This window comes from Symsagittifera roscoffensis, chromosome 1 (genome assembly GCF_963678635.1).
Source record: "Symsagittifera roscoffensis chromosome 1, txSymRosc1.1, whole genome shotgun sequence".
NCBI classification, from domain to species: domain Eukaryota; kingdom Metazoa; phylum Xenacoelomorpha; order Acoela; family Convolutidae; genus Symsagittifera; species Symsagittifera roscoffensis.
Window position 1 is genome coordinate 2,922,184 of NC_087062.1, and position 25,388 is coordinate 2,947,571.

The 25,388-nt window shown below is 36.0% G+C and overlaps 1 protein-coding gene and 1 long non-coding RNA gene across 2 annotated transcripts in view; both read left to right on the top strand.

The window, feature by feature from the left end:
* The window catches only part of LOC134856995 (uncharacterized), a 60,856-nt gene extending 56,736 nt beyond the window's left edge, over window positions 1-4,120 (top strand). Inside the window, exon 2 of the long non-coding RNA XR_010164871.1 lies at window positions 3,831-4,120. This is a non-coding gene — a long non-coding RNA (uncharacterized LOC134856995). The remainder of the gene's footprint in view (window positions 1-3,830) is intronic.
* A 4,604-nt stretch (window positions 4,121-8,724) lies between these two features.
* Window positions 8,725-11,411, top strand: LOC134856981 (transcription factor Sox-3-like). The gene has a single exon (XM_063873297.1). It carries the CDS (start codon window positions 9,687-9,689, stop codon window positions 11,079-11,081), a length of 1,395 nt encoding a protein of 464 aa, XP_063729367.1. The 5' UTR covers window positions 8,725-9,686; the 3' UTR covers window positions 11,082-11,411.
* The last annotated feature ends 13,977 nt before the right edge of the window (window positions 11,412-25,388 follow it).

Consider the following 25,388-nt stretch of genomic DNA (forward strand, 5'->3'; position numbering starts at 1 on the left):
ACCAACTTTGTCAGCCCCGAATCAAGAATTGCAACTTGATTTCGCGGGTCCGTTGGTAGATGATAAGAAGGGGAAAATCTACATTTTAGTCGCTATAGATCGTTTTTCTAAATTTCCCTCGGTGATGTTAACTAAATCAACCAGTGCGAAAAAAATAGTCAAATTTTTGCGATCATATATTCGTAATCATGGCATACCAGAAAGCATTAGGACGGATCACGGATCTGGTTTTCATTCTGACGTCGTTAAAGAATTTTGCAAAATGAGAGGTATTAAACACATCCTCACAGCGGTGGGGGATCATCGGAGTTGTGGGCTGGTGGAGAGATCGATCCAGACCATAAAACGGAAGTTAGGAACAGAAAATTTAGATCCTAATTTTACTAATCTGAAGTCAACTTTACAACAAATTATCGACGATATTCGAAAAACTAAGCATTCTACGTTAAAAGTATCTCCGTTTGAGTTACACTTTGGGAGGAAACCTAATACTGAGTTTTCATTAGCACGTGATAATGTTGTTCATTCCCCTACTTCAGCGCAAGGACTTGAAAGGAACCTCCTAATTCCGGAGCAACGGTCAAGCCAGGATTACAGCCGCGATAGGGCTAAAGTGGTACCCAGAGGATCCTCACACAGCCCAGAAATCCCACTTAAGTTCAAGCCACTCTTTGGCGTGGGTGAGCGTATCGCGGATAGTCAACCGTATAAAGCCCTGGAGAACCTTGCAAAAGCAGCTAACACCTGGAAGCAGTGGAAACGAAATGTGCCCCCACAGCAAGGCCAGAATCTTCTCCGTGAATTGGCGGCTCGTAATAGCGACCTTGCAAACTCGCTCAAGACAGGGATCACAAAGGGAACCCTACGCTTCTACGACAACGCCCGTGATACGTCAGCTCCAGCACTCTCGCATTCACAGAGATTGAACGTGTCGTCCTCTTCGAGGCCTAAAAGACTCTCAAAAACACGTAAATTAGAAAAATTAGTTTTACAAGATCCTCTAAGAGTCAAAATCTTTCGGAAAGTCCTTGATCGAAATTCGGGAAAGCCTCTGTTCAAATTAGCAAAAATCAAGATTACTCGTGTTACGGATCATACTTACATTACCGACAAAGGAAAAGTTTATCGGAAAAATCACATAAGCCTAAGACATAATTTTAATCTCCCTAAGATTTCAGCTACGCCTGGCACAGTGGGAGAACGTTTGCAACGACGAATTGCTCCTCGGCCTCAATCTCAACCAGCTACCACTTCAGCTACAAGGCAGTCAATTGAACCTTCAAAGGGTAAGGTGATTGACTTAACAGCAGAGTCGTCGAGCGAGGACTCATTGATCACTGGCCCCCAGCTCGAATTAGTGGAGGCACCGGTTTCAACGCCTCAAGGATTGGCTCCCGTGATCGCTACTTCAACCACTCCGATTGTCGATCCTTCAACTCACCCTGGCTTAACATCTACTTCAGGGGCGGTAACACCACCCCAGGATCTGCAGCAGACTTCAGACAAGGTCCCTCAGACTGCGACAGAGGATTCTGCAAATACTGGCAACACGGAGGTTGACAATCATACCTCTCAATCTTCAAGCGAGTTTCGGTCATCTAATCGGTCTAAGAAACCAACGAGGTTTTACGGAGATCCTCTTCGCCATTCAGTTAAGAGTGTAACTGAATCGGACCCTGCGGAGTTTTCGTCACAACGACACAACGCTGATCAAACTGCTACGCCACTCGCCAGCCAAGTTACTACGCCATTCACCCCCATTGTTCGGAAAGTGCCGTTTCCTAGGACTAAGGAGCAAACTACTCCGTTTAAGAAAACGAGAACGGAAGAGCATGATAAACTTTAAAAACTTTGTAAACTCTGCCATACTAGCCTATTGACTAGGTTATCTCTGACCCATTCCGGTGCTTATTTTCTCTCATCTTCCTGCCTGATCCAAAATTTATACTAAGATAAATTTTTTTCTAGAGGGGGAAGTGTCATGAGGCGACCTTCGGTACCTCATTATATTCTATTTACTTATGTATTGTCTTATCTAACTATATCTTATTTATTTACTTATAGTGCAGTAAATTGATTCAAGGACAAATCTCACCAGCCAATTCGTTTGTCACTTGAGTTTTGGAAGCGGTCACTCGCGAGAGCCTTAAGTGTGAATTCAAGTCAGAAAACATTATACCTTTAAAACTATACATTCAATTCTGGATTCGATAATCATTTATTCGTTACTTTATCCTATCTATATATTTATCATATCTAATTCAATATCTGGATTTTATAACATCTTTTTCCCTACTCAAACTGAGGGAAATCTCAAGGAGGAGACCGAAATTGGTTATTACGGGCGAGTGCGATAATGCTCAATTGGTCCAAAACTTTTATAGCAAATCAAAATTGCCAAAAACTCTAGTCAAATTCAAACGACTTGCGATTTGTTATACGCATATAAAAAAAGTCTTACCTAAAATAAGTTGAGTGCATTTTGAAAAATTTCAGTTTTTTTTTTTTACAAATTAGGCTGTTTTTTTTTTAAATTATTGATTGTTTTTAATTCCGCTTATAGAGCACAATATTTATTGAGCAGGAGATCCGATAGAGCAGAATTTCAGTCATACGGCAGAATTTGTTAATTTTTCTCAAAAGAGAATTTCCATAGAGCAGAAAAAATTAGAAAATTTTTTCTATGAAGCAGCAGAATTTGCTCTACACGGCTGCTGAACTTTTTGGGGCCTGAATATTTGATGTGCGTTAAATTTGAAATTGCCCCAATTATTTCTCTCCTAGCTCAAAAACTACTGTCCGCGTTTTGTGTTCATGCAGTTTTTGTTCTCATCACGCCGTTGAGGTAAATTTTCCGATTCGGGTGCAAGCAAGACTCTCAAAACCGGATACTGCAAATAAACTCCAGATGGAATTAAAGTCAAGCAAGAATCGACATCTCCAAAACTGAAAACTTCTACTTTTAGAGCAAAAAAGAAAGAGTGGATAAAACGGAGCCATTTTTCCTCATTAAAATTAAGTAACTTGTTACGCTCATTCTAGTGAGAGTGTTGTAAAACTTTTAGTAGAATTATACGAAACAATTTGAAAATCTTTTAAATCTCTCATGTACCAACCTTCATCTCAATAAATTCAAAAAAATTACAAAAAGTTTTTAAAAAAAATTTCGAAATTGCTCATTTTTTTAATCGTTTTTTTTAGCGTGTTCGGAACATTCTGTTTTATTTGTGCAGCAGCCAGCCATTCTTAAATAAACTTCAACATTTTATTTTCATTTAACATTTTTCATGAGCATGAAAAAGAAACTGAAGTGAGCTCTCCCAAAAGACTATGAGGGCAATATTTCGACACTACGACGACATTTTGAGCCTTTTGGAAGGTTATGGCCAAAAATAAGCGTTTTTTAGGCTCAAGCTCTCCCTCAAAATAAAGTGTATTGGCGCCTAAGGTGTCCATAGAAAAATTTTAGGGTCTCCAAAAATTCCTCCTGTCATAAATTAATGTCAAAAAGATGGTACCTTTTGGGTAGGCAGAATGTCAAAACCCAAAGGCCCTCCCCCTTCAATTCTGCTACTATTTATAATTGAACCCGATTTTGAAGTTGTTCCAAATTTAAAAATTAAACCTAAAAGATAAATTCCGCATTTTAGTAGGCTGACGTGTTTTTTCTCAACATAATTCTTCTGTACTCATTCTCATTACCCTTATATTGAAATTTTCCTCGATACATTCTGAAATAAAAGTACAATGATTTTAAAAAAGGGTCTTTTCATAGCGCGAACTAAATGACCAAATCCAAAAAGTATACAAAATGTTTTCCGTTGTTTCAGATCTCTTCAATTCTTTGTTCAGCCGTTTCAGAGCAGACGGGTCGAACAAAATAACTGGTGCAGAATAGATTTCTGATTCAAAGAAAGGATTTCGCGATTGTTCAAGAGACATTTAACAGACCAGCTAGTAGATGACTGATTTGTATTTATGGCGTTTTTGAACGAAGTCGTGTACTTATATAAATCATGGAGTAATGAAGAAAAAAAAGAGTGAAGATTCGATTGTTCAGCTCAGACACTGAATATGTAATAACACAAATGATGTTTCGATTATAATGACTATCTTTTTATACAGTCTTTCTTATCCACAATGAGGTTTTTGAGGAGAATAAGGAGATTTTTGCTGAGCTCTGTGGTTTTTGTTTTGTGTGGCGCTCGCTTTATTCAAGATTTCTTAAAAAGCTGACTGCTTTGGCTTTTGTTCCGTGCAGCGGGAAGACTGAAAAGAACTCTGAAAAGAGCCCTGTTTTATGTGCTATGGCTCTTGTTAGACCTTATTGAGCGGCGACTGTGTTTTTGAATGGTGTTTTCAGAGAATGAAAGGCTGTGCTGCTGCTGCTGCTGCTGCTGCTGTGCTTCTTCTATTGCATAATGATGGATTGAGACAGGAGATTTGATTTGAATAAAAGAACAGGAATCAAATTGGTACTTGCAACATAAAGGATCTCTTTATGCGAGCTAACTCACGGATGGTCCGTATTGTTCCTCCATTGAGATGATAGTTGAATGCGATGTATTCTTCGCCACTGATGTATTGCTGAATTTTATTCATACAAAACAATAGACCCGTGTAATGTGTGCTTTGTTCACACAATCTCCTGAATCTCTTGATGGTCTTACCAGTCTTATACGTGCCGTGTGTGTAGTCCAACCTTCACATTTCAGCCTCAATCTCCAAATCATTTTTCAATCGCAACTTACTCCGCGTTTGAGTTGCACACCTCACAAAACAATAGTGCTCTACGCTACGCAACATTACCGTAACACCATAACTACTATGGCCACAAACTGAGAGAGACACTTGCGACTTTAACGGTATGACCTTTACCATAACTGATTATGGCCTATTCGCTATGGTCTAGAGTTGTATCAAGCTTCCGAGGTCATGAGACTGTCTGGGTTATTCTGACGTCATTATGCTCAAATTACAACATATGGTCAATAAAATATTCGGGGGAGGTGGGAGGTGGTGGGGGGGGGGGGGGGGAGGAGAGTAAATTTTCCTTGTCAGTGGACATTAACCAAATAGGAGGTAACAAAACTCACCTCAGCACCGGATTTCTGATTCTCATTGATAGAAATACGATCTTACTCACAATTACGAATATCACAATCATTCTATTATTACGTCACGTCAGTGGTATCCAAACGGTATTCTTACATCAGTTCGCGCTATTCCTCTTTCTTGCTTCCAGTTAAATTAACAATTTTTTTTGACAACTAGACTGTTAATTGTTATAAAATTAATTGTTACTTGACAAGATGCCTAAGATGATTGAACTTGAACTCGGCTGCCAGAACTCAATACATTCGAAATTATGGGATATTTTAGTCGATCTGACATTGTATTAAACGTCAATGGTGGAGTTTATTTATTCTTGGAGAATGTAGGATACTTCAATTTTGGATCCAAGAGACGCAACTGAACAAAAGTGGTACAATTTCCTTTAAAGTTGCCGATGACTCGGAACCAGAAGGCATCAAAGAGCTTTTTAGGTGAGTTTCTATTTGTTTTAACAAATAATCCATTGAATTGATTGCAGCAACTATCGTCTGTGTATATTTGCTTTTATTCGTAGCTAAATGCAAAAGCTGTTTTGAGTTTTTCCGCGAGTTGAGGGACTGTTTTTCAAAATGTTTCCCGGAAACGAAAACGTACGGAACTTAATGTAATCTCATACTAAATTGATTTTGAAGATGTTAAATAGGTGAGCTAATCTGCTTGTAGCGAAATTGGGGGAAAATTTGTTTATGTTAAAATTTGCTCTAATGCTGTGAGCGGGAATCGTTATAATTGTTACCGTGGCGAAGGTGTGGGGGCTGGATGATGACTTTTCGCTTTCCCCACTTCTGGTAGCCACAACCCAATATTTTCCCAAAAATTGTCTGCATTTTTTTAAAGCATACCAAATTTAAAATTTATTGGTGCTAGAGGTACCTAAGACGACAAGACATTTAGGCGACATGACATTAAAACGACAGGACATTAAGACGACATATGAAAGTTAAAACATGTAAATTGAACTGTTAGAATTTGAGCGAGTTATATTGCTCCAAAACGCAATTGGAGAACTTGTGTGTGGCGTCGTCAGAAGAAATTAATTTTCATAATTTCTCCCAAACTTACTACAACCCAAACCACTCCAACCCCCCCCCCCCCCCTCCATACTTTCTATACCATATTCGCTATCTATAAGAAAAGAACATCTCGATGCACGCCAGCTTTCAAATTTTATCTGTCGATTCGAGCATCTTTTGACGAATTGTTGTCATCTCGACAAATAGTTAAAGTCAACCCAAAATCTTGGAATCTTTATTACCTGTTTTGTTTGTATAAGCGGAATACGATCAATTTTCAGACCCGATCATCGTTAACTAAGTTATTTGCAGAGTGATTAAGTTAATTAGCGCTAAGCTTGGGATTGCTCTTAGCTCTTTCCAATTAGGCGTCGCGACTTCCTAAATTACTCTGCTCCATCTACTAGCTAGAGATTTTTTAGCAGAGCCGGAGTTCTGGAATTGAGATTTAGTCTATGACAAATCAAAATCGATGCCAGCTCTAGATAACAGCCAATTTGACAAAATAATTGCGCCTAATAAGTCCGTAATTAGCATCCGTATTCTCCAATGTTGTTTTCCTAACACTAATATAGCTTGTTGATTTCGCAACTTTCGAGCATTTTTGACTTTTGTCTTAGTCAAATCAAAGTTGATTAGGAACAAATCAAAACATAGCGTAGGAACCAGGTATTTTTGGTTATGTATGAGTTATATAATAATAACCGCTAGTTATATGGTTTATGACCTGAGAGATTCGATGTACTATAAGAACCATGTACCTATAGATGTTTGCAGAGTGGTTTGCTGAGCTAATCTTGTGGCGAAATTGGGGGAAAGTTTGTTTAAGTTAAAGTTTGCTCTGAAAGCTGTGAGCGGGAATCGTGATAATTGTTACCGTGGCGAAGGTGTGGGGGCTGGATGATGACTTTTCGCTTTCCCCACTTCTGGTAGCCAAAACCCAATATTTTCCCAAAAATTGTCTGCATTTTTTTAAGCATACCAAATTTAAAATTTATTGGTGCTAGAGGTACCTAAGACGAAAAGACATTTAGGCGACATGACATTCAGAAGACATGCCATTAAGACGACATATGAAAGTTAAAACATGTAAATGAACTGTTCGAATTTGAGCGAGTTATTTTGCTCCAAAACGCAATTGGAGAACTTGTGTGTGGCGTCGTCTTAAAGTTGGTCTTAAAAGCTGGTTGTCGTCTTAACAGCTTCAACAGCTCTCGTCTGATTTGTTGGACAGCAATTATGTTAAATATGGCCATTCTGGAGTTTCGACCGAGCTACAGCACTCCTCGTCTAAAATTTTTCTGCACGTAATAATGCTGATGTTGTGAAATATGCAAAAAACGTCAGAGGTTGGGCAAAACAAATGGGACTTCGAAAATTGATTCTGCGTCGGCCAGTAGCTGGTTTGAGACCTATAAGAATCTAAAGGGAGGGGGAGGAAGATAATAAACCATTGGGGGGGGGGGCAAGAGTGCAACATTGAGTAACGGTTGAAGGGATCTCCTCGGGGATAATCGTTACTATGGGTACAAAATTCACATATATGCTTACCCATTGAATTATTTCCTTGTAGGGGTGGCAATTTGTTACAAGATACTCTAGGGGCGGGGGATCCTTAAACTATTCCGGGGTATCTTTAACTATTACCCCCTTTGGTACCTAGCAACGAATCGCCCCCCCCCCCTTTGCAAGAGTGGTGGGTTGTTAAAGAGATTCCGTTAGAGTTAACTAGATGAAAAAACGCAAAACTAGACTTGAATATTGTAAAATTTTGGTTATAATCTATCACAGCTTTTATTTTAAAATATCAAAGCAATTTAAATTTGGCAAAAAATGACGAAAACTTTGATAGAAAAATCGTAGAAAAGTGTTGGTTTAATTATATTACATGATCGGTTCGGTATTATAGATGACACTACACGTTGAAAAGAGATGATTTTTCACATGCTGTCATGTTTTTGAGTTACAGCTTTGCTTTGATACTCAAAAAATACCTATGCTCCATGTTTTAAGCTCAAGCTGCTTTTCGATCTCGAAATGCATCAAAACAAAAACTTTCAAACAATATCATGATAATATTTTCGTTGGTTTTGCATGAATTTCAATTATGTTACTACAAAAAGGCATCGAATTTATCGTTGTTGAAGGGTAGTTTATCACAACTTACTTTCGTTAATATTTTGGTAAGATGTTTGTAATTTTTGAGCTTTTGTTTTTTTTCAACAGGTATAATAACAGCTAAAAGTTCATTTGGTGGTAAATGTGTTTTTCACTATTTTTCAATATCTCTTGTAAATCAATCATCATAAACTTATCTTGAAGAGTTCACCGACTTTTATGCTTGTTGACATCACAAGTTTTGTAATTTTTTGATAAGCACATGATCGAAAAATCGAAAAATAATTCAATAATTTTTACACCATAATAGTTTTTAATAATATAACATACTACAACAATTACAAGTTTAATCTCATATTTATTAACGTATTTTTTGCATATTACCGAAAAAATGATTTTTGGTTGTTTTATGAGTTGATAGTGGTACTATATATGATTTGTGATGTTTGACTATATGGTATGAATATTTTTGTTTAGCGTTTAACCAAGTATAAAACGAAACTAAGCGGTTAAAGAATATATGTAAATCAGTTAATTAGTCAGTTGGTGATTACTGTTCAATAATCAATTAATTGCTGTTCTGTTTATAGTCAACCAAGCATATATTTGGTTGGCCCCTTTTTTCTAAAAACCGTGTAAATTACATTCGCTCAATAGAATTTCTCGCCTCAATTATTAAGTGCCCCTTTTCATTTTTTTGTTTAACCGTGCAAAAAAATTAAGAACAATCATCGAAAAAAACAATAAAAAGATATTTCCTTAGAAAAGAATCAAATTGGAAGAATTGAATACCATCGTCATCTTTTATTTTCTGCGATCCTTTGTTTCGAGAACAAAAAATATTAGGGACTACTTTTTCGATTCCTATAAATTAATACTTTCTTTATTTTGCTCAATTCCCTGCTCAATTATTTTATTATTGTATGCCAAATATTTGAAATAGAGGAAAAAATATCGATACAGAGCTACCACCAATAGAAATCTTTTTTGAGGGGAACATTCAAGAGTGCTTCCTCTCATTTCAGTCTTTTATTGATTCCGCTCCCATTAAATATCAATTCACAGACACTTTTTACTTCCCATGCTCGCTTCCTATTGGCTAATCCCCTTCGCAAATAACATCGGAGCAAGTGCCTACAAATTCAAAAAACTATTTCTCACCTCATCCAAACATAAATCTACTTCACTCTTAGAAAAAAGATCCCAAAATTATTGCAAAATTGAATTATTCGTTTCGCTTTGAAATTTAATTTCCAGTTTTCTTTTATCTAACTGAAAAATCTTGTCATTTTTCTCAATTTTTGATTTTCCCGATAAATTGCTTTTCACATCTGGTCAGTAGTTAATCAAAAGCAATAACTAAACGTTTAATCCCAATTCTAAACGCAGACATTATTGCTTCAAGCTATTTGAGTATAAAGCTTGAAAAAAGTGCGCAAAATGATGTCCATGGACTATGGACCGAATGCAGGTCACCCAGTGCAAGTACATCAGGGCCATAATCATATCCATAACCAGGTCATGGCCAATCATGGTCAAATGGGAGTTCAACCAAACCACGACTGCTACGATGACGAAGAAGATGACCAGGGTCTCAGATCCCCACTGAGTGACGAGGAACCCGAAAACGTGGATGACATTTCACAACAACAACAACAACAACAACAACAGCAAGGAAACAACAACCCACAAAACACCCAAAATACGAACAACAACAACTCCCAAAGCGGGAATGGAAAAAGTAATTCTTCAGCTAACGACAGAGTGAAACGACCGATGAATGCTTTCATGGTATGGTCACGAGGGCAGAGAAGAAAAATGGCACAAGAGAACCCAAAAATGCACAACTCCGAAATCAGCAAAAGACTCGGGGCCGAATGGAAACTTTTAACCGAGGCTGAAAAAAGACCTTTTATCGACGAGGCTAAACGACTAAGAGCTGTTCATCTCAAAGAACACCCCGACTACAAGTACAGACCGCGAAGGAAAACGAAGACGTTGATGAAACGAGACAAATTCGGCCACGTCGGGTTGCCCGGAAGCATAATAGGACCGAACGGCGCTCCCCCGGTGCAGAGAACAGTGGCTCAGGGAATCGATCCGTACGCTCATATGAACGGATATATGTCAAACGCAGCCGCCGCCCACTACATGATGCCGGACCATCTTGCGATGCACGCCGCATACGGGCAACACCCTGGGCTCCCGCCATCGCCCCCGAACGGACTCGGAAACCCGAATCATTTCCAGTCACGGTACGACCAGATGGCGGCCTCATTGTACTTGCAACCCCCGAATGCAGTCTCAGCAGCGCAGGTAGCCGCTTCGAATTACTCGAACCCAGTTTCAGTTCACGCAGGGTATGGTTCAATGTACAATCAACACGTCGCCTCAAATAACGCGGCCGCAGCTGCGATTCATCACCCCCACCATATTCAGCAAGTATCCCCCGTTTCTCTGAAGTTAGAACACAACTCCCCGACATCTGCGAACCCCCACCAACAGCAAACATCGCCGAACGACTGGCAACGAGCGGCAGCGGCGGCCGCAGCAGCGGGTAAGATGAACTACCCCGGAGCCGAGTTGCGAGATATGATCTCGATGTACCTTCCGCCCGGCGCCGATGCCTCCGCCGTGGATCAACAACGACAGCTTTTGACCGCTCATTTACAGCAACAACAACAGCAGCAGCAACAACAACAAAATCAACAACAACAACCTCAGCATCATCTGCAACAACAACAACCCGGAAACCCCGCGGCGAGTGCCGCGCATCACTACATGCATCATATGAACCCCCACGGCCCGGCGCCTCTGCCGTTGGCGCACATGTAAATTGAAAAATATCTACTAACATATTAAATCCTGCCAACGCGCCCTGAACCGACGCAAGGAACAACGAACGGCGAAACAGGATCCGATTCGGCTTCAAGGTGGACACCACGTGTCGGAGAAGAGCGACGTAGCTTGAAGTCGGCTCGGCAGACGAGGGGTGATCGGATTCTGATCTCGAAGCAGTGCCTCAACTCAAAGATAATAATGCAATGTAATAAACTCTGTTGAAAAACTCTTTCTTTCTCCTGCTCAATTCGATTAGCCCGCAGTTATATCATTTTTTAAAGAATTATTTCATGGTTTATGTTTTTAGTTTTCTATGATAGAAAAATAAAACTTCCAAATCAAACTTTCTTAAACAATTGAGATCCTTTTCCAGGTTAAAAAGTTATTCGGGTATGTGATGCAAGCTTAGTTTTGGATTTTTATTTGAAGCGCAAACTTAATTTTGGGTTAGTTTTGGCATACTTTTTGCACGTTTTTGGTGCCCGAGCAATGTTTTTTTTTCATTTTGAAACTGTTTGATTTCTGATTTTTATCAGATAAAACAATGTGACAAAAACAGCAGGAAAATAAAAACTGAAAAAAAAAAATTAAAATCAAAAACCAGAAAATTAAGAAAAAAAAACGTTTTTGACTTCAAGAAATGTTTAAGCAATACTTGCCGCTCTATTTTTTTCGCATTCTTGTTTAAATTTCTTATAATCCGAGAGATCTCTGAAGTTAACTCAGCTGAACCAAAATAATTTTTAGAATTTTTTTCGGTCTTCTTTTCAACTTCGATGGATTAGTGTTTAATTTAAAAGAAAATCAGGAAACAAAAAAAGTTGGTTTTCTTTTGAAATCAATCACCTCACGCGCTGCTCCAAGTGCAAAGCTACATATTTGATATATAGTAACATATTCATTAATAAAAAGCATGCCTCAAATCAACTTGGAACGGTTTCTTAGCCGGATGAAATCGCGTTAATAGCACGGAATATATGGCGCGCTAATTTTTGTAAATTGTCAGTCAGTAAACCCACATAACTTTACAAAAAAATTATCTTCAAAATGTTTCCATAAGTTTCTGCTCAAGACAACGAAACCTTTCGAATGATTTTTAAAATTTTGCCGAAAAAATGGCTAGTTAAAAAGCATAAAATGCTCCGGCGAAAATAAAACCACCCTGATCACAAATTCTCTGTCATTTACATCGAAAGTAGTCGGATGAAAAATTGTTTGAGAAAAATTACGGCAGGAATCAAATTCAAGATAAATTTTTTTTGATGAAAATGTATAATAGTTTCAGGTGATTGTGTCGAAGTTAGTTATAAGCTAACCTTTTGATTGTTTTTTTTTGAAATAATGAAATTGGTTTTTATAAAAGGCAAATAGTTAGAATTGGGTATGGTTTTGTATGGGTATTTAGATCAGTTTAAAATTTGTCCATTTCTGTTAGCATCGAGATTTCAAACGAAAAAAAAATCATTTACGAAGCTGAAGTTATTTGCTTTTTCTCATCAAAATATTCCTGCGTTCAAAGCATCTTTAGTTTTTCAGTGCTAAGAGTATGTCGTGAATCTTAAATGTTAAGGTCTTTGATCAATTTTCATCATAAAAGTCTTTACGGCTATAAGATAATCATTTTATTTTTCAACGTTGAAAACGCAAGCCGAAAGTCTTTGATTTAACTTATATTTTGCTGATAAAAAACTTCCACCACCCCTCTGTTAAAATTGACTGGTTTGATTTAGGTTCACTAAAGATTGCGATGCTTTTTAAGAGAAGTTTGGCCAAGACTTACTTTTGTGAATGGTTTAAAAAAATTATGATCAAGTTTGATAAATTCTGTTTAGATTTGTTTTTTCTTTTGAATTTTGATTTTTTTAACTAAATTTTGATTTTTTAAATTTATAATTCTCCAAAACATATCAAGTAAAATTTGAGTGCATTTGTCTGATCCTTCTTTGATAGAGCACTTTGATAAAATCTGTCTAAACAACCTCTGTTTCTGTTCCACCTTTCGAAGAAAGAGAGGAATTAAAATGCCTAGGTGATTTTTTTTATTCAGACCATGATTACAATATATATATTAATCCGGAAAACTTTGGATTGCCAAGCGGGTAAGTTTGAAGAAGGCAAAGGTGCTGTTGGCATCGCTGTTCGATTGATACTTTGATTGTTTATTCGAAGAGTTATGGTGGCTTAAAGATTGCCTATTTGGCCAATTGGGGACAATTACCGTGTGATATACTTCTTGCTACTAATGCGATAGCGGCAATTTAATCCGCCTAAATTAGTTTCAAATTGAAATCAGACATCGTGTAATCTGGAACTATTTATTATGCCGCTCACTTTTTAAGAGGATACAAACCAATGTACAAGAGAACCGAAAACAAATATAGCTCAACACTGCCAAAAAAAGAATTCAAAAACGGTTGTTACTCATCCGAAACCACTGATAAGTATCCTATTTCAAATTAATTGAAAAGAGAAGACAAAGTCGCCCAGTTTAATTGATAACGAGCGTTACAAAAACAAAAGTTTACGAAGCTGAGAAGAAATTTTGCTGAAAAAAAAATTAACTAGGCAATTGTCAAATGTTCGTCTCAATTTTGGTCCAAAACAAAGCGGTGTTCACAAAATCTTGCCAAAATTTCACAAAAAGAATTCTTATTTTTTAAAAAAATTTTGACGTTTTTAAACAAATTTTCAGTTACAGCACTGCTGTAATTTGGCAACGTTGAACATCCGGGAATTTTGTTTAAAATTCCGCCATACAGTTTCAATCACTTTGTACCCTCTAACCAATACCAAGGCAAGTTCAGTTGTCTTCTGAAGTTTTGAGCTGTGGCAAAAGCAATTATTTTTTCACACTTTGTGTTTTTCTGTAACCATCGACAGCATCTTGAATTTTTTCATATAAGACCGCAAAAACTGTCACCAACCATTGTTTTGTATTTTTGCGGTCACTAACCATCATATCATAATTAGCATTGAAAATTTTGTTCAAAAAATTCAATTTATTTTCCTGTGACATGAAAAGAAGATTGTTTTTTCTTTTTCTGTGGCCTAAACAGGTTTTTTGACGAAGGGATGAATTTCTCGGATCTTTTTTCTTTGACAACCGCCTTCATTGTTTGCGTTCTCATTAGACTCAAACATTATGATGGATGATCTACTAGGAGTAAGTTAACAGCCTCTAGGAATGTTCGTTCTCTAACAAGAACTGAAAATAAGCATACAATTTTGTGTCTCAAAAAATAAAAAATGATTGGTAACAAGATTAGACATTACATTAAAAAACACTAATGGAGTTTTCTTGAAAGGATTGAACTCGAAAATATACTACCGCTTTTGAGAAAAATTCTGTTCCTGAAAAGCGTTTTCATACATAATTTATTCAATAGGTTCAGCAGAAACTTTAACAGGTGTACAGGTGTTTGCAAATAAATTTTTTCTGTGCAAGTTGAATTGAAACTTGTGGCGCTATTTATTAAGTTTAAAGAGCAAGTAGCAAATATCGATTTAAAACTTTTACTTTTTTCTGTTCGTATCCATAATTTTCCGAGTCTTGTGCTTACTAACTTTGAACCTGGATTTTCATCAATTTTCATCAAAGTCGTTATCAGTTCGAACAGAAGTTTTGATAACAACTTATCAACCTATCATTTAATAGAACAGGTTAGCAACTTACAGAGCCACTGAATCCTTACTTAATTTATTTCTCACTTACCTTTTTTCTCACTACAAAAACGGAACAATTTTGATTTATTCCTGTTAATTTCAGTTTGATTTTGCATTAATTTGGTTGTTTTTTATTTATAAAATTAAACGGCTTACACAATTTTGACGTTTTTTGTATCGTCCACCAGAAGTAATTTTGGCTTGGTTACCACTTGATAAATTTCTCTAAATTCTCATTTGAATTAGAAATTGGGTGTCAAGACATTATTTCGTCAAATTTACCAACTATCGAGACAAAATAATTTAAAGTAGTTTTTTCAACTGGTAGGTTTCTTCTCACTTTTGGGCTGCTAGCTTGTGGGCTTCTAAGGAGAAACAGATAGATAGATAGATAGATGGATAGATAGATAGATAGATAGATAGATAGATAGATAGATAGATAGATAAATAGATAGATAGATAGAGTGATATATAGATATATATAGAAAGATAGATAGATAAATAGATAGATCGATAGATAGATAGATAGATAGAATGGCTTAAAATTCATAGATTTGCCAATACTTAATTTACCAAAAAATATTCGAAACAAATTAAAGGGCAGTCGGATCACTCAAGGCTTTGCCTTGATACTAGCAGTATTTTTACAGGAGTTTACTATATCCAAAAAGGATTTTCTGAATTTGCTTGGAAAAATGCTTTGATGAACACGATAATTATTAACGATAATTATTAACGATAATTATTAACTAAATATCTTTAGTATATAACTGTCTTGCAATTCATTCCACTTTGTACGTAACGTACTCAACAAATTTTGAAGTTAATTATAATCTAATAATTTGAAATAAAACATGGCTAACTTTATCAGAGCGAATTGATGAAGTAATCGCAAAACTTTTTATATATATTTTTTCGTTTTTAAAAACCTTTTGATCTCCTTCTTGCCCCTCACATGCTATGAATATGCATACTTTGAATCTGCTATCATTATAAAAAAAACTATCCAGCTTGTAATCTGGAACTATTTATTATGCCGCTCACGTTTTAAGAGGACACAAACCATTGCACGTTTCTTAACCCAAATTGACCAAACTGGAAGGTTGCAATATCTCAGATAATGGCACCAGGTAAAATATATATAACTTTTAAAATTTGAACTCAGGGGTTCAGTACGATTCAGATGATAATGAAAACAAAAAAAATGGATAGTTAGAACTTCAAAGTTTGTCTGGAGAAAAAATAATACCGAGCCCAAAACATTTTATTATTTATTGACTTATTGTCTTCGAAAGTCAGAACAAAAAATTCAATTTTTCTACTAGGTTCAAAACCTTAAATTATTTCGAATCAATTTAATTTTTGTTTCAGGAGTCAACGCAATTTTGGCTCAAAAATTGAAGAATGACAAGAAATCTGCATATCGAAAAACAAGAAGACGAAGAAACAGGAAAAGATAAATGAGAGCCGACATTATTGTAACGTCTTAGCTGGCAACAAACATTATTGCTGGTGCTTTACCTATTTTTCAAAATTGTTGTAATTAATATCTTATTTTGCCCCGGTTGACCGAGTGAGACATAAGTGATTGTACAAGTCCTTAAATATGCCTAAATTTGTTATTTTTTTGTGCATTTCCATTCCCACCTTATCTTGAACTATGGCAAAAAAAATTTGACAATTCTTTGATACTAGTTTTTCATGAAAAACAAACTCATAGTTTCTAGAGTCTGCAAATGACAGCACATGAATAATTTTATTACCAAAAAACTGAGCACTGAGCTAGCTATTCAGAAAAAACTGCTTTTTCTTAAAGTGACAAAGAGAAAAATACTTTGGCTATCGTTTGCACTTCAAATAGCATACGTCTTCTGAGAGCAATAAAAAAATTCCCATTCAAATTGATATGATTCTGTTTTTCGTTTCAATTTACTTCAATTTCAGTTATACTAAGTTTAGATGCCTAAAAAGCAGCAAATTAGTATTTTTGAAATTTCATTTTATTATATTGTAACAAACATACATACAAATCAGGGAAAGATGGCCATAAAAGAAAAAAACATGCTAAGAGCCAGTGTCATTTTAGCAAAAATTTTTATTCCTAGTTATTTGAAAAGTTAACCTACTTACAAATTATTACAAATTTTTTATCATAAACACTACTTCTAGCTCAATTTTAAGGTATGGAAACTTTCTGGAAAATTGTGATCAAAATAATTAGGCTTTGTGTTTTATTTTAACATTTCTGCCATTGAAATATCAAAATCGTTTTGGTTTCTGTTGTCTACTCTTTAATGAATTGCAAATCCACGTTGAGAGATTGGACAATACATTGGTCAAATCACTTGTGCTTGTCCAAAAGGTCGCAAAAGTGCAAAATACAAAAAGACGCTGAATGAATGTTCTAGAGTTTTTTTATAATAAAAAAAAACGCAAGGAACTGCAAATCACAAACAGATGGGCGTGTAGTGCGAGAACTTTCATTAAAACACCAAATTTAATATGTTTTTTTTAATGTGTGCCGTGTTTTATGCGTGGTGTGATAAGAAGAAAAATGAAAACATTGAAGATTAGTAAAAAGTCATTATATAATATACGTAGCTTTCGAATACGTGTTTTCCTGGAGTAAAGTTGATCTTTTCACGGAATAAATGGCCAATTTCCATCTGTCAAATCGAAAATTTTTCAGTCGACTAAATTGATTTTCACAGCTCTGCCAAAGCACTAAAAAGACCCTGTGTTGGCCAAATTTTCTGCGCCGCAGACAAATGTTTGATAAAACATACCAAAAACATGCGTTTTGAGGCACTTTTTGCAAATTTTTGACCAAAAAAATTGCATTTTTTTGACGCGCTCCCCCCTCAAAATAAGTATATTTTGGCGCCAAAGGTGCCTTTAGAAAAACTTTCCGGTCAAAAATGGATAGCTCAAAATAAAAAAAGGGGGATCTTTGGTCGACAGGAGAAGGATTGGGGTTGAAACTACATAAAGGGGTCACGTTGAGACAAGTCATTTAGTAAGAGACAAATCATACGTTTTGAAAAAATCTGTAAAATTTGCAAAACTTCTCCCAAAATAAACAAATTTATTTCTGAAAATAAAACGCATTATAATCAATTATACTGGATTATTATGGATTGCTTTTTCAAAAACAATCGATTATAAAGGAGTATCTTGGCAAAATTAGCCGTATGTAGTGCCAAAATTAATGGAATATAATTATTTAAACTGGATTAGAATCGATTTTTTTTTCAAAAACAATTGGTTATAATGGCAAAACAATCGATTAAAATCCATGGGCTCTCGGTGCAGTTATACAAATCACAGAGGACTTAACTGAAATAGGAGATTAGTTGAGGCAAAATGAGCTAACATTGGCTACCCGAAACAAGCGACCATGGGTTACCATCGATTATTTTTTCATAAAATTTTCAGTATCTATAAATTAATAAAACTTTACGGTCATTCGGCCAAAAACGAATAGCTCAAATTAGTGCAAAGGGGGATCGTTTAAGTCGGCAGGGGTCGAATCCCTGAGGGGAAGGCATCTACCCCCCTAAATACGCCCCTGTTTTGCGGAATTTTTATCAGGTTGTAATCGTGTTGAGACATTTACATCAATTCGAAGTTTTTTAAGAAAAAACTTAATAAATACAAAATTTTGTATCTATATTTTTGTAAAAGAAAAAAGTTGAGAAAATGCAAATGGTTCTAATTTTTTTTAAATTTTTTTAATTTTGTGGTTTTGTTGCCTTATAATTTTTTTATTAAAGAAAGCACTAAATCTACATGTTTCAAATGCTTTTCCAACATTTTTTTACGATCTTCACAATCATTGTTTTAAAATTCACTTCATTTATTTAACGGAGGACAGGAAACTTTCTCTTTCAATGTTAACCTTGCAAATGTCTCAAAACAGTTATGGGCTTTGTTGTGTTCAGAATTGTTCTGGCGCGGGGTGTGGTAATGTTTAAAATTTATACGTCATTTTTTGAAGAAATGGAATGTGGCAATCATCATAGTCAGCTTAAACAAGACCCGAAACTATAATGATATGTCACCTGATGCCATCTGAAGTGTAATTATGGTGCCTGATAAGCTAGAATAAAATTAGAAACTCCTCAATGGAAGTTTTAATAAATTTCAAATGCTCCGACAATGTAATCTCTGCAATAAAAAACTGAATGAATCCGGATTTTTCCCAATTGATAAGGTTTCCTTGGTTGAAAAAAAAATTTGAAAGACTTAAATTGAAAAACCAAAAAATTATTGATTCTCTTCCTCTTAAACTTTTGTGTATTTTTTGAATAACACAACAGCGTTTTTCTTCTCTGTTCTTTGTTTCTTGTAAATTAAAGAATAGCAAAAGTTGCTGCTTTGAATTTTTAAGAGGTTTAAGTATTCGAATACTTTACACCAGTTTCCAAGTATTTTAGTTATTTTTTGGTAAATGATTTAGTTTCATACTTTTTGTTGAATTGATGTATCAGAAATTTCGTTGGGCAATCATAGAAAGCTTACAAAAACAGTGACTTTGAAAGTTTTGATGGATTCATTTTTCGTCGGTGTTTTTCATGAATCATTGTTTAGATTTGGTTCAAACTTAAAGTTTCCCATAGAAATCCTGAAAAAAAATTGAAGTTTTTAAATAAAAACAAGAATGTAGTCTTGCTGTGTAATTCTTGTGCACCTAATTACAATGTCAAAATAACTGAACAAGGCTAAATATAGTGAATGAACTAAACTGAACGAATTGATGAGCACCTTGATGAAACTTCTGACGTTCTATTGGCTTCGACAACACTAACTAAGTTTCCTACATCGTTACCTTCGCATTAACATTTCAAATTGAACAAAGGCGTGTTTTGAACCATGTAGCAAACGTAGGCGCATAATATGGCAAAAATATCGCAAAGAGTCAAAGTACGTCCAAAATGTCAAAGAGGAAATCTATGGGCTGTGATGTCATAATATTTTCAGTATCTATAAATTAGAAAAATTTTAGGGTCATTCGGCCAAAAATGAATTGCTCAAATTAGTACAAAGGTGGATCGTTTGGGTCGGAAGGGGGTCGAATCCCTGAGGGGAAGGCGTCTTCGCCCCTAAATATGCCCCTGTTTTTGCGGAACTTTCATCAGCCTGTAATCTTGTTGAGACATTTACATCGATTCGACAAATTGGAAAATGAAAAAAGACAATTTTTGGAAAATGAAAAAAGATGAGAAAATGCAAATGGTTTTAAACTTTGAGATAATTTTTTCAATCGAAGTTATGTAGAAGTCCACATAAATACCTAGAAAGTTATGAAAAAAATGTTGCTATTTTTCTTCCGTCTTTTGGTTAGAGTTCCTCGTTTACTTCCGAAAAGAAACGTTTTCCTTATAGAAGTCGGAGACAGTAAGATAATCTTTTAGACGACCGCATTTCTTCCCTCGTCTCAATGATTTCACATCGTGAAAACATTTTCCTTAGAAACGCAGATTCTTACGATTATGGTGCCTTGATTTGAGAAGAAGAATACTATCCTTGAGAAAACTGGAATTTCATCGTTTTGCTTCAAATAAATGAAATTGTCTGCGTTTCCATCTGGCTGCTCAAATAATTCTGAGACTGAATAAACTAATTCTGCTATTGAAGAGCGCTTTCTAAGGTAGGAACTTCCAAGTTTTGTTAGACTAAACAATTATCCCACAAAAATACTGTACACTGGTTGAGTCTACCCACATTGCCGTATGTGTGCGCCAACTTTTATGCCTTCTCATTGGGGCCTAGGAAATTAGACGATAGCAAATTAGACGGATACTACAAAAACGAAATTAGACGGAATTTATTTTTTACAGATCTGGCACTTTAGACGAAAAAGCTATGAAAAGGAAACGGCCAACATCATTTTTTCTTAAGAGTCAAGTTTCACAAATAGAAAAAGAACATGTCAATACCTATCAAAACAATTAGTTTAAATGAACATAAAATGTCAAATCTGAATTTTACAGGAGAGTTTTGAATTGAATAAATTATGCATGATTGACTTGTAAAGTTTTTGGCCAACGAAATTGAACTGTTGTCTACAAACAATTTTATTTTTCTAACGCAATTTGTGTGCAAACAAAGTTAATTTCTCTCACTTTCGTCTATTTTCTCACAATTGCAGTTTTGCAAAACCGTCTAATTCCCTTTTAAGTACCTCCGTCTAATTTGCTTATCGTCTAATTTCTCAACCCCCCTTCTCATCTCATTTCTTTTACAAAACTTTTGGCCAATTGTCGAACAATTAGATTTACAGTCTTACATTTTAGAGTCATCTGTAATCGAAAGTGGTTTAAAACAAATTGTCTTGTTGTTGGTGTAAACAGGATAATTATAGACCACATTTGCTTACAGATGACCCTAAAATGACAAAATAAGATAGTAAGGAGCAGTTTTCATTTTTTCGGTGGTAAACTAACTTTGCAGCTCATAACTTTGCAGCTGGTGATGCTGCTCATTTTGTTCGCCAATCATTGAATATCATTTTTTCGATTTTTAAGAATGAGCATCGGGGGTGGAATCCGTTTTTCATTCACTGACTTAGTGTCCCGCTTGCGTGGTAATAAGCTTGTTCCAAAACTTCTGCTTATTGATCTCAATTGTACTTTGGATGATTATCTCACTAGGTCCTGAATTCCCTAAATGTCTGTTTAATGATCATCATTGCTGTATGCTTAAGTTTGTATGTCGATGGTGTCCTACAAAGTCTCTGTTCCTGTAAGATGTTTCAGCTGGGCACTCTAAATTAAGGTGCACTTTATTGGCGTCTTGCAGTATCATGTTAGGGACGCCTATAACTGTCCTCATTTTTTCGCCCAAGTAGCGAAGTCACCCATTCTGGAACACTGGGTGACTACGCTGGAACACTGGGTAGAGTAGGACACTTGTCACCCATTCTGGTCAGCTCACGTTCATATCCATTGTCGTGCATATTGTGAAACTAAATGTTGTTCGCCATATTTTAACAGTTTTCTTATCGTACCATGGGTTTCGGCGGAAACAATTAATTTCGCAAAATGCGCGATGATATATGTGAATGTGAAGTCTCCACAAGGGATGTCAAGTTTTTCCTACGATACGGAGGTAAAACAGTGTGGAGTGAGAGTCTACCCTCACGTGATATTGCAAGACGCCAATAAAGTGCATCCATAATTACAGTGCACAGCTGAAACACCTTATAAGAATGGAGACTTGAATGAAATGGGAAGAAGGATTAGAGGGTCATTTTTGAAAAATGAATCAATCAGACATCGGTTCTTAAAATCTAGATTTAATATTCGTTGATCCACAGGTTCTTGAAGGTTTTTCAAATAACCTCAGAACGACCAGAAAACTTAAGGGGTCTTCAGTTAAGTTTTTTCATTGCAATCCGTCTTCTGTTTTTTTCTGTCTGGTCCCGAAAGGTATATAGCAAAAAAATTGCACGTATATTGATTTAATTTTCCAAGGTGATTCAATTTTCCCCCACAGATTCCACGTACGCTGATTTGATTTTGCCACAGAACCAATGTGAGGCTAAGCTAACAGTTAATTTTTTGTTTAACTGCAGAAATGATCAAAAGTTCTATCAGAACATTCCGTGATTGACTTGATAAGAAACAATCCAAAAAAAGCAACCCCGCAAAATTAACAAAACTATAAAGCTATAAATATCTACGTTGGGGCCTAGGAAATTAGACGAAAAGCAAATTAGACGTGACCAACAAAAACGAATTTAGACGTCGATGCAAAATTGCAAATATGGGAAATTAGACGTAATTGTATTGTTCGTGTCTGAAATTTGTTTACCGACTACAATTAACTTTCGTTCAGCTTTCTTAAATGCAAATCAACTTTTCACATGCCGCAATGTTCACATGCCGCATTTGTCACATGCCGCAATTGTATAATTTATGCATTCATTTCAAAAATGTTTTATAATCTTGATATTAACATTTTATAAATCAATTGAGGGCTTTTTTCCTATCCCCCCACCAGCGAAATGTTAAAAATAAAATTTTGTTCACATCATCGGATTGTTACAAAAATTGGTCTGCGGACTAATTAGGCTATGACAAACATTTTTGGTCTTCATACTTAACCTTGTAAAACCCCTCGTTACTTCATAAAATTGATGTATATGTGAGGTGGGGGGAGGGGGGGGGGGGAGGAAAAAGAGCCCAATTGAGATAAATATTTTGATATGCAATGGGATCATATATTGTTTTTGTAATTATGAAAACTTGTTTTGGGCAATAGCTTTTGTTAGCCCTTTGCTTTCCGTCTAAAATGCTAGTTTTGCAAAAAAAAATTTAACGTCTAAATTCGTTTTTGTTGGTCACGTCTAATTTGCTTATCGTCTAATTTCCTATCCCCCTCTACATTTTACTAACTGGTGTCGATGATATATCATTCAAAATAACATTCATTACGTCTAATAGCGGTAAGCCCCATAATGATCTGTTCCCGTACCGAGAAAATTCTTTATTTCTGACCTGAAATACTTTGTATCTAATCTAATTTCTGGTCAGAAATTCTTTTTGAAATGTTTAAATAAAGCATGGATTTTCTTTAAAGACTTTATTTCTTATCCTAATTCAGATCAGAAATAAGCTAAATCTAGGCAACTTCTAGCTAAAAAAAATTCTACTGGTGGTGCTCGAACCCGCGCCCTTCTGATTGCTATACACTTGCTCTATCCACTAGGCTACAGCCCTTGATAGGGTTTACTAGTTTTAGGAGATTAACAATGTTATAACAAGTGTAAGTTTGCATTGTATTCGCTACTGCTATTGTCTATACTCGAAGCATGTTTATCTCGTTGCGGTTGAGCAGTTAACTGATTTCTGGTTATTTCTTTCTAGAAACTGTTTGTTTATAAACTAGAAAAGAAATAGATCACTTCTGCACGGAAAATACGAGAAAACTAGCCCTGACGCTCGATAATTTTGCACAAGGCGTCTGCCGCCCCTTTTTTACGGCTCAATTGTCGGGATACTGATTTGTCAGCCATTTCGCTCTAATAGTTTCCATAGACTTAACAAAAGGCTCCCAGTTAGATATACTCCTAACAACTCCTCTTTCACGCGTTGGATAAAACTAAGCTTATAATGAGTTGGGTCAGCTTTTAGGGTTCCAAATAAACCCTGTAATTGTTGGTTTTTGATACCAATGGCAGCTTACACTCCTGTCCTGTGTACATATATGTTCAAGTCCAGGAACGGCAAACTCAACTCTGAATTAGTTTCTTCTGGAGTGATTTGCAGATTTGAATAAGGAGAATTGGCGGCATCGAGAACACAAACCGGTTCACCTTTAACTGTTCTAACAATGTCATCCACATACTAGAAGAGCAATTTTTCTTGTGGAGTATCTTTTTCTTTTTTTGAACGCGGGAGCAGCTTTCTCAATACCAGAATATCTCGGTTATTGATACGCTTACATCATCTGATATTTTTCGCTTTTCAGATGATAGCAGTTTCGGCATGTTACTTTCCTGCTGCAACATTGGCACATACTGTTTTTGTCATTCATTGGCTGTATCTCCATTAACGCTGGTATTTTGTTATTTTAAAGCAATTTCGTACTCCTTCAGCCTTAGGTTTGCAAGAATTACAGTGAGGAGAGCGCCCATTGCTAGACCATTAAGTTGCACACACCATAAACCATTACATTTGAAATATACTTTATTGACCGCCATATTCAAAAGACTTTCCATGGTTGCTCTTTGAATTTCAGGAGGAGACTTTCGGCTGTACAGCTTCTGTAAGGCAATTTCAGTTGCTTCCTTCACAAAACAAAAGTATCTAAATTTTTCACTTGAGGAGCATCCTTCTCCTTATTCTTAGCACGGCAATAGCTTTCACAGTACAAGACTATCTCGGTTTTTGATTCGTACACGTCATCAGATATTTTCCAGCATTTTAGATGATACCAGTTTTGGCAACTCTTGCATTCAACCCCTTTGATCTATATGTTACTTTCCTGCGGCAACATGGGCACAAACCTCTTTTATCATTCATTGGCTGTGTCTCCGTTACCACTGGTATTTCTTAACTTAGATCAAACTAGTACTCTTTCAGCCATAGGTTTGCCGAAATTACAGCAAGGTAAGCGCTCAGTGCTAGATCATCAACTTGCACATACCATGAAATATGACAGTTTCAATATACTTTGCAGACCGCAAAATTCCAACCCTTTTCAAGGTTGGTCTTTGAATTTTAGGAGGAGACTTCTGACTGTACAGCTTCTGTAAGGCAATTTTAATTGCTTCCTTCAGGTGAAAATTGGTGTACAAAATTTTCAATTTGGGAGATATTATAGTTTCATCCGGATACAGAGTCATGTTTTCAATTATTTCTCTGGCATCTTTAGTATTGGTTCCTATATTGGCCGTACCGATGTTGTCAAAAAATTTCGCAAGCGTTTTTTAAAATTCTTATACCAGCTGCTTGTAAGTGATAGTACTGGTCGTAGAAGTGCCTCATGCATGTGTACCTTAGCTAAACCGTACAAAATGGTGGGTTGCCCCTGCTGACTTCTAAAATGTCGTCTCCTAGGGCAAATGAGGACAGGAAAAGGTATGAGAGGATGCTAGTGAAAGCCCGATCGCTGGTGCAAAAAGAAATCGAC

Excerpts from the sequence above, each read along its gene's own strand:
- LOC134856981 (XM_063873297.1), top strand. The coding sequence starts at position 9,687 with ATGATGTCCATGGACTATGGACCGAATGCAGGTCACCCAGTGCAAGTA.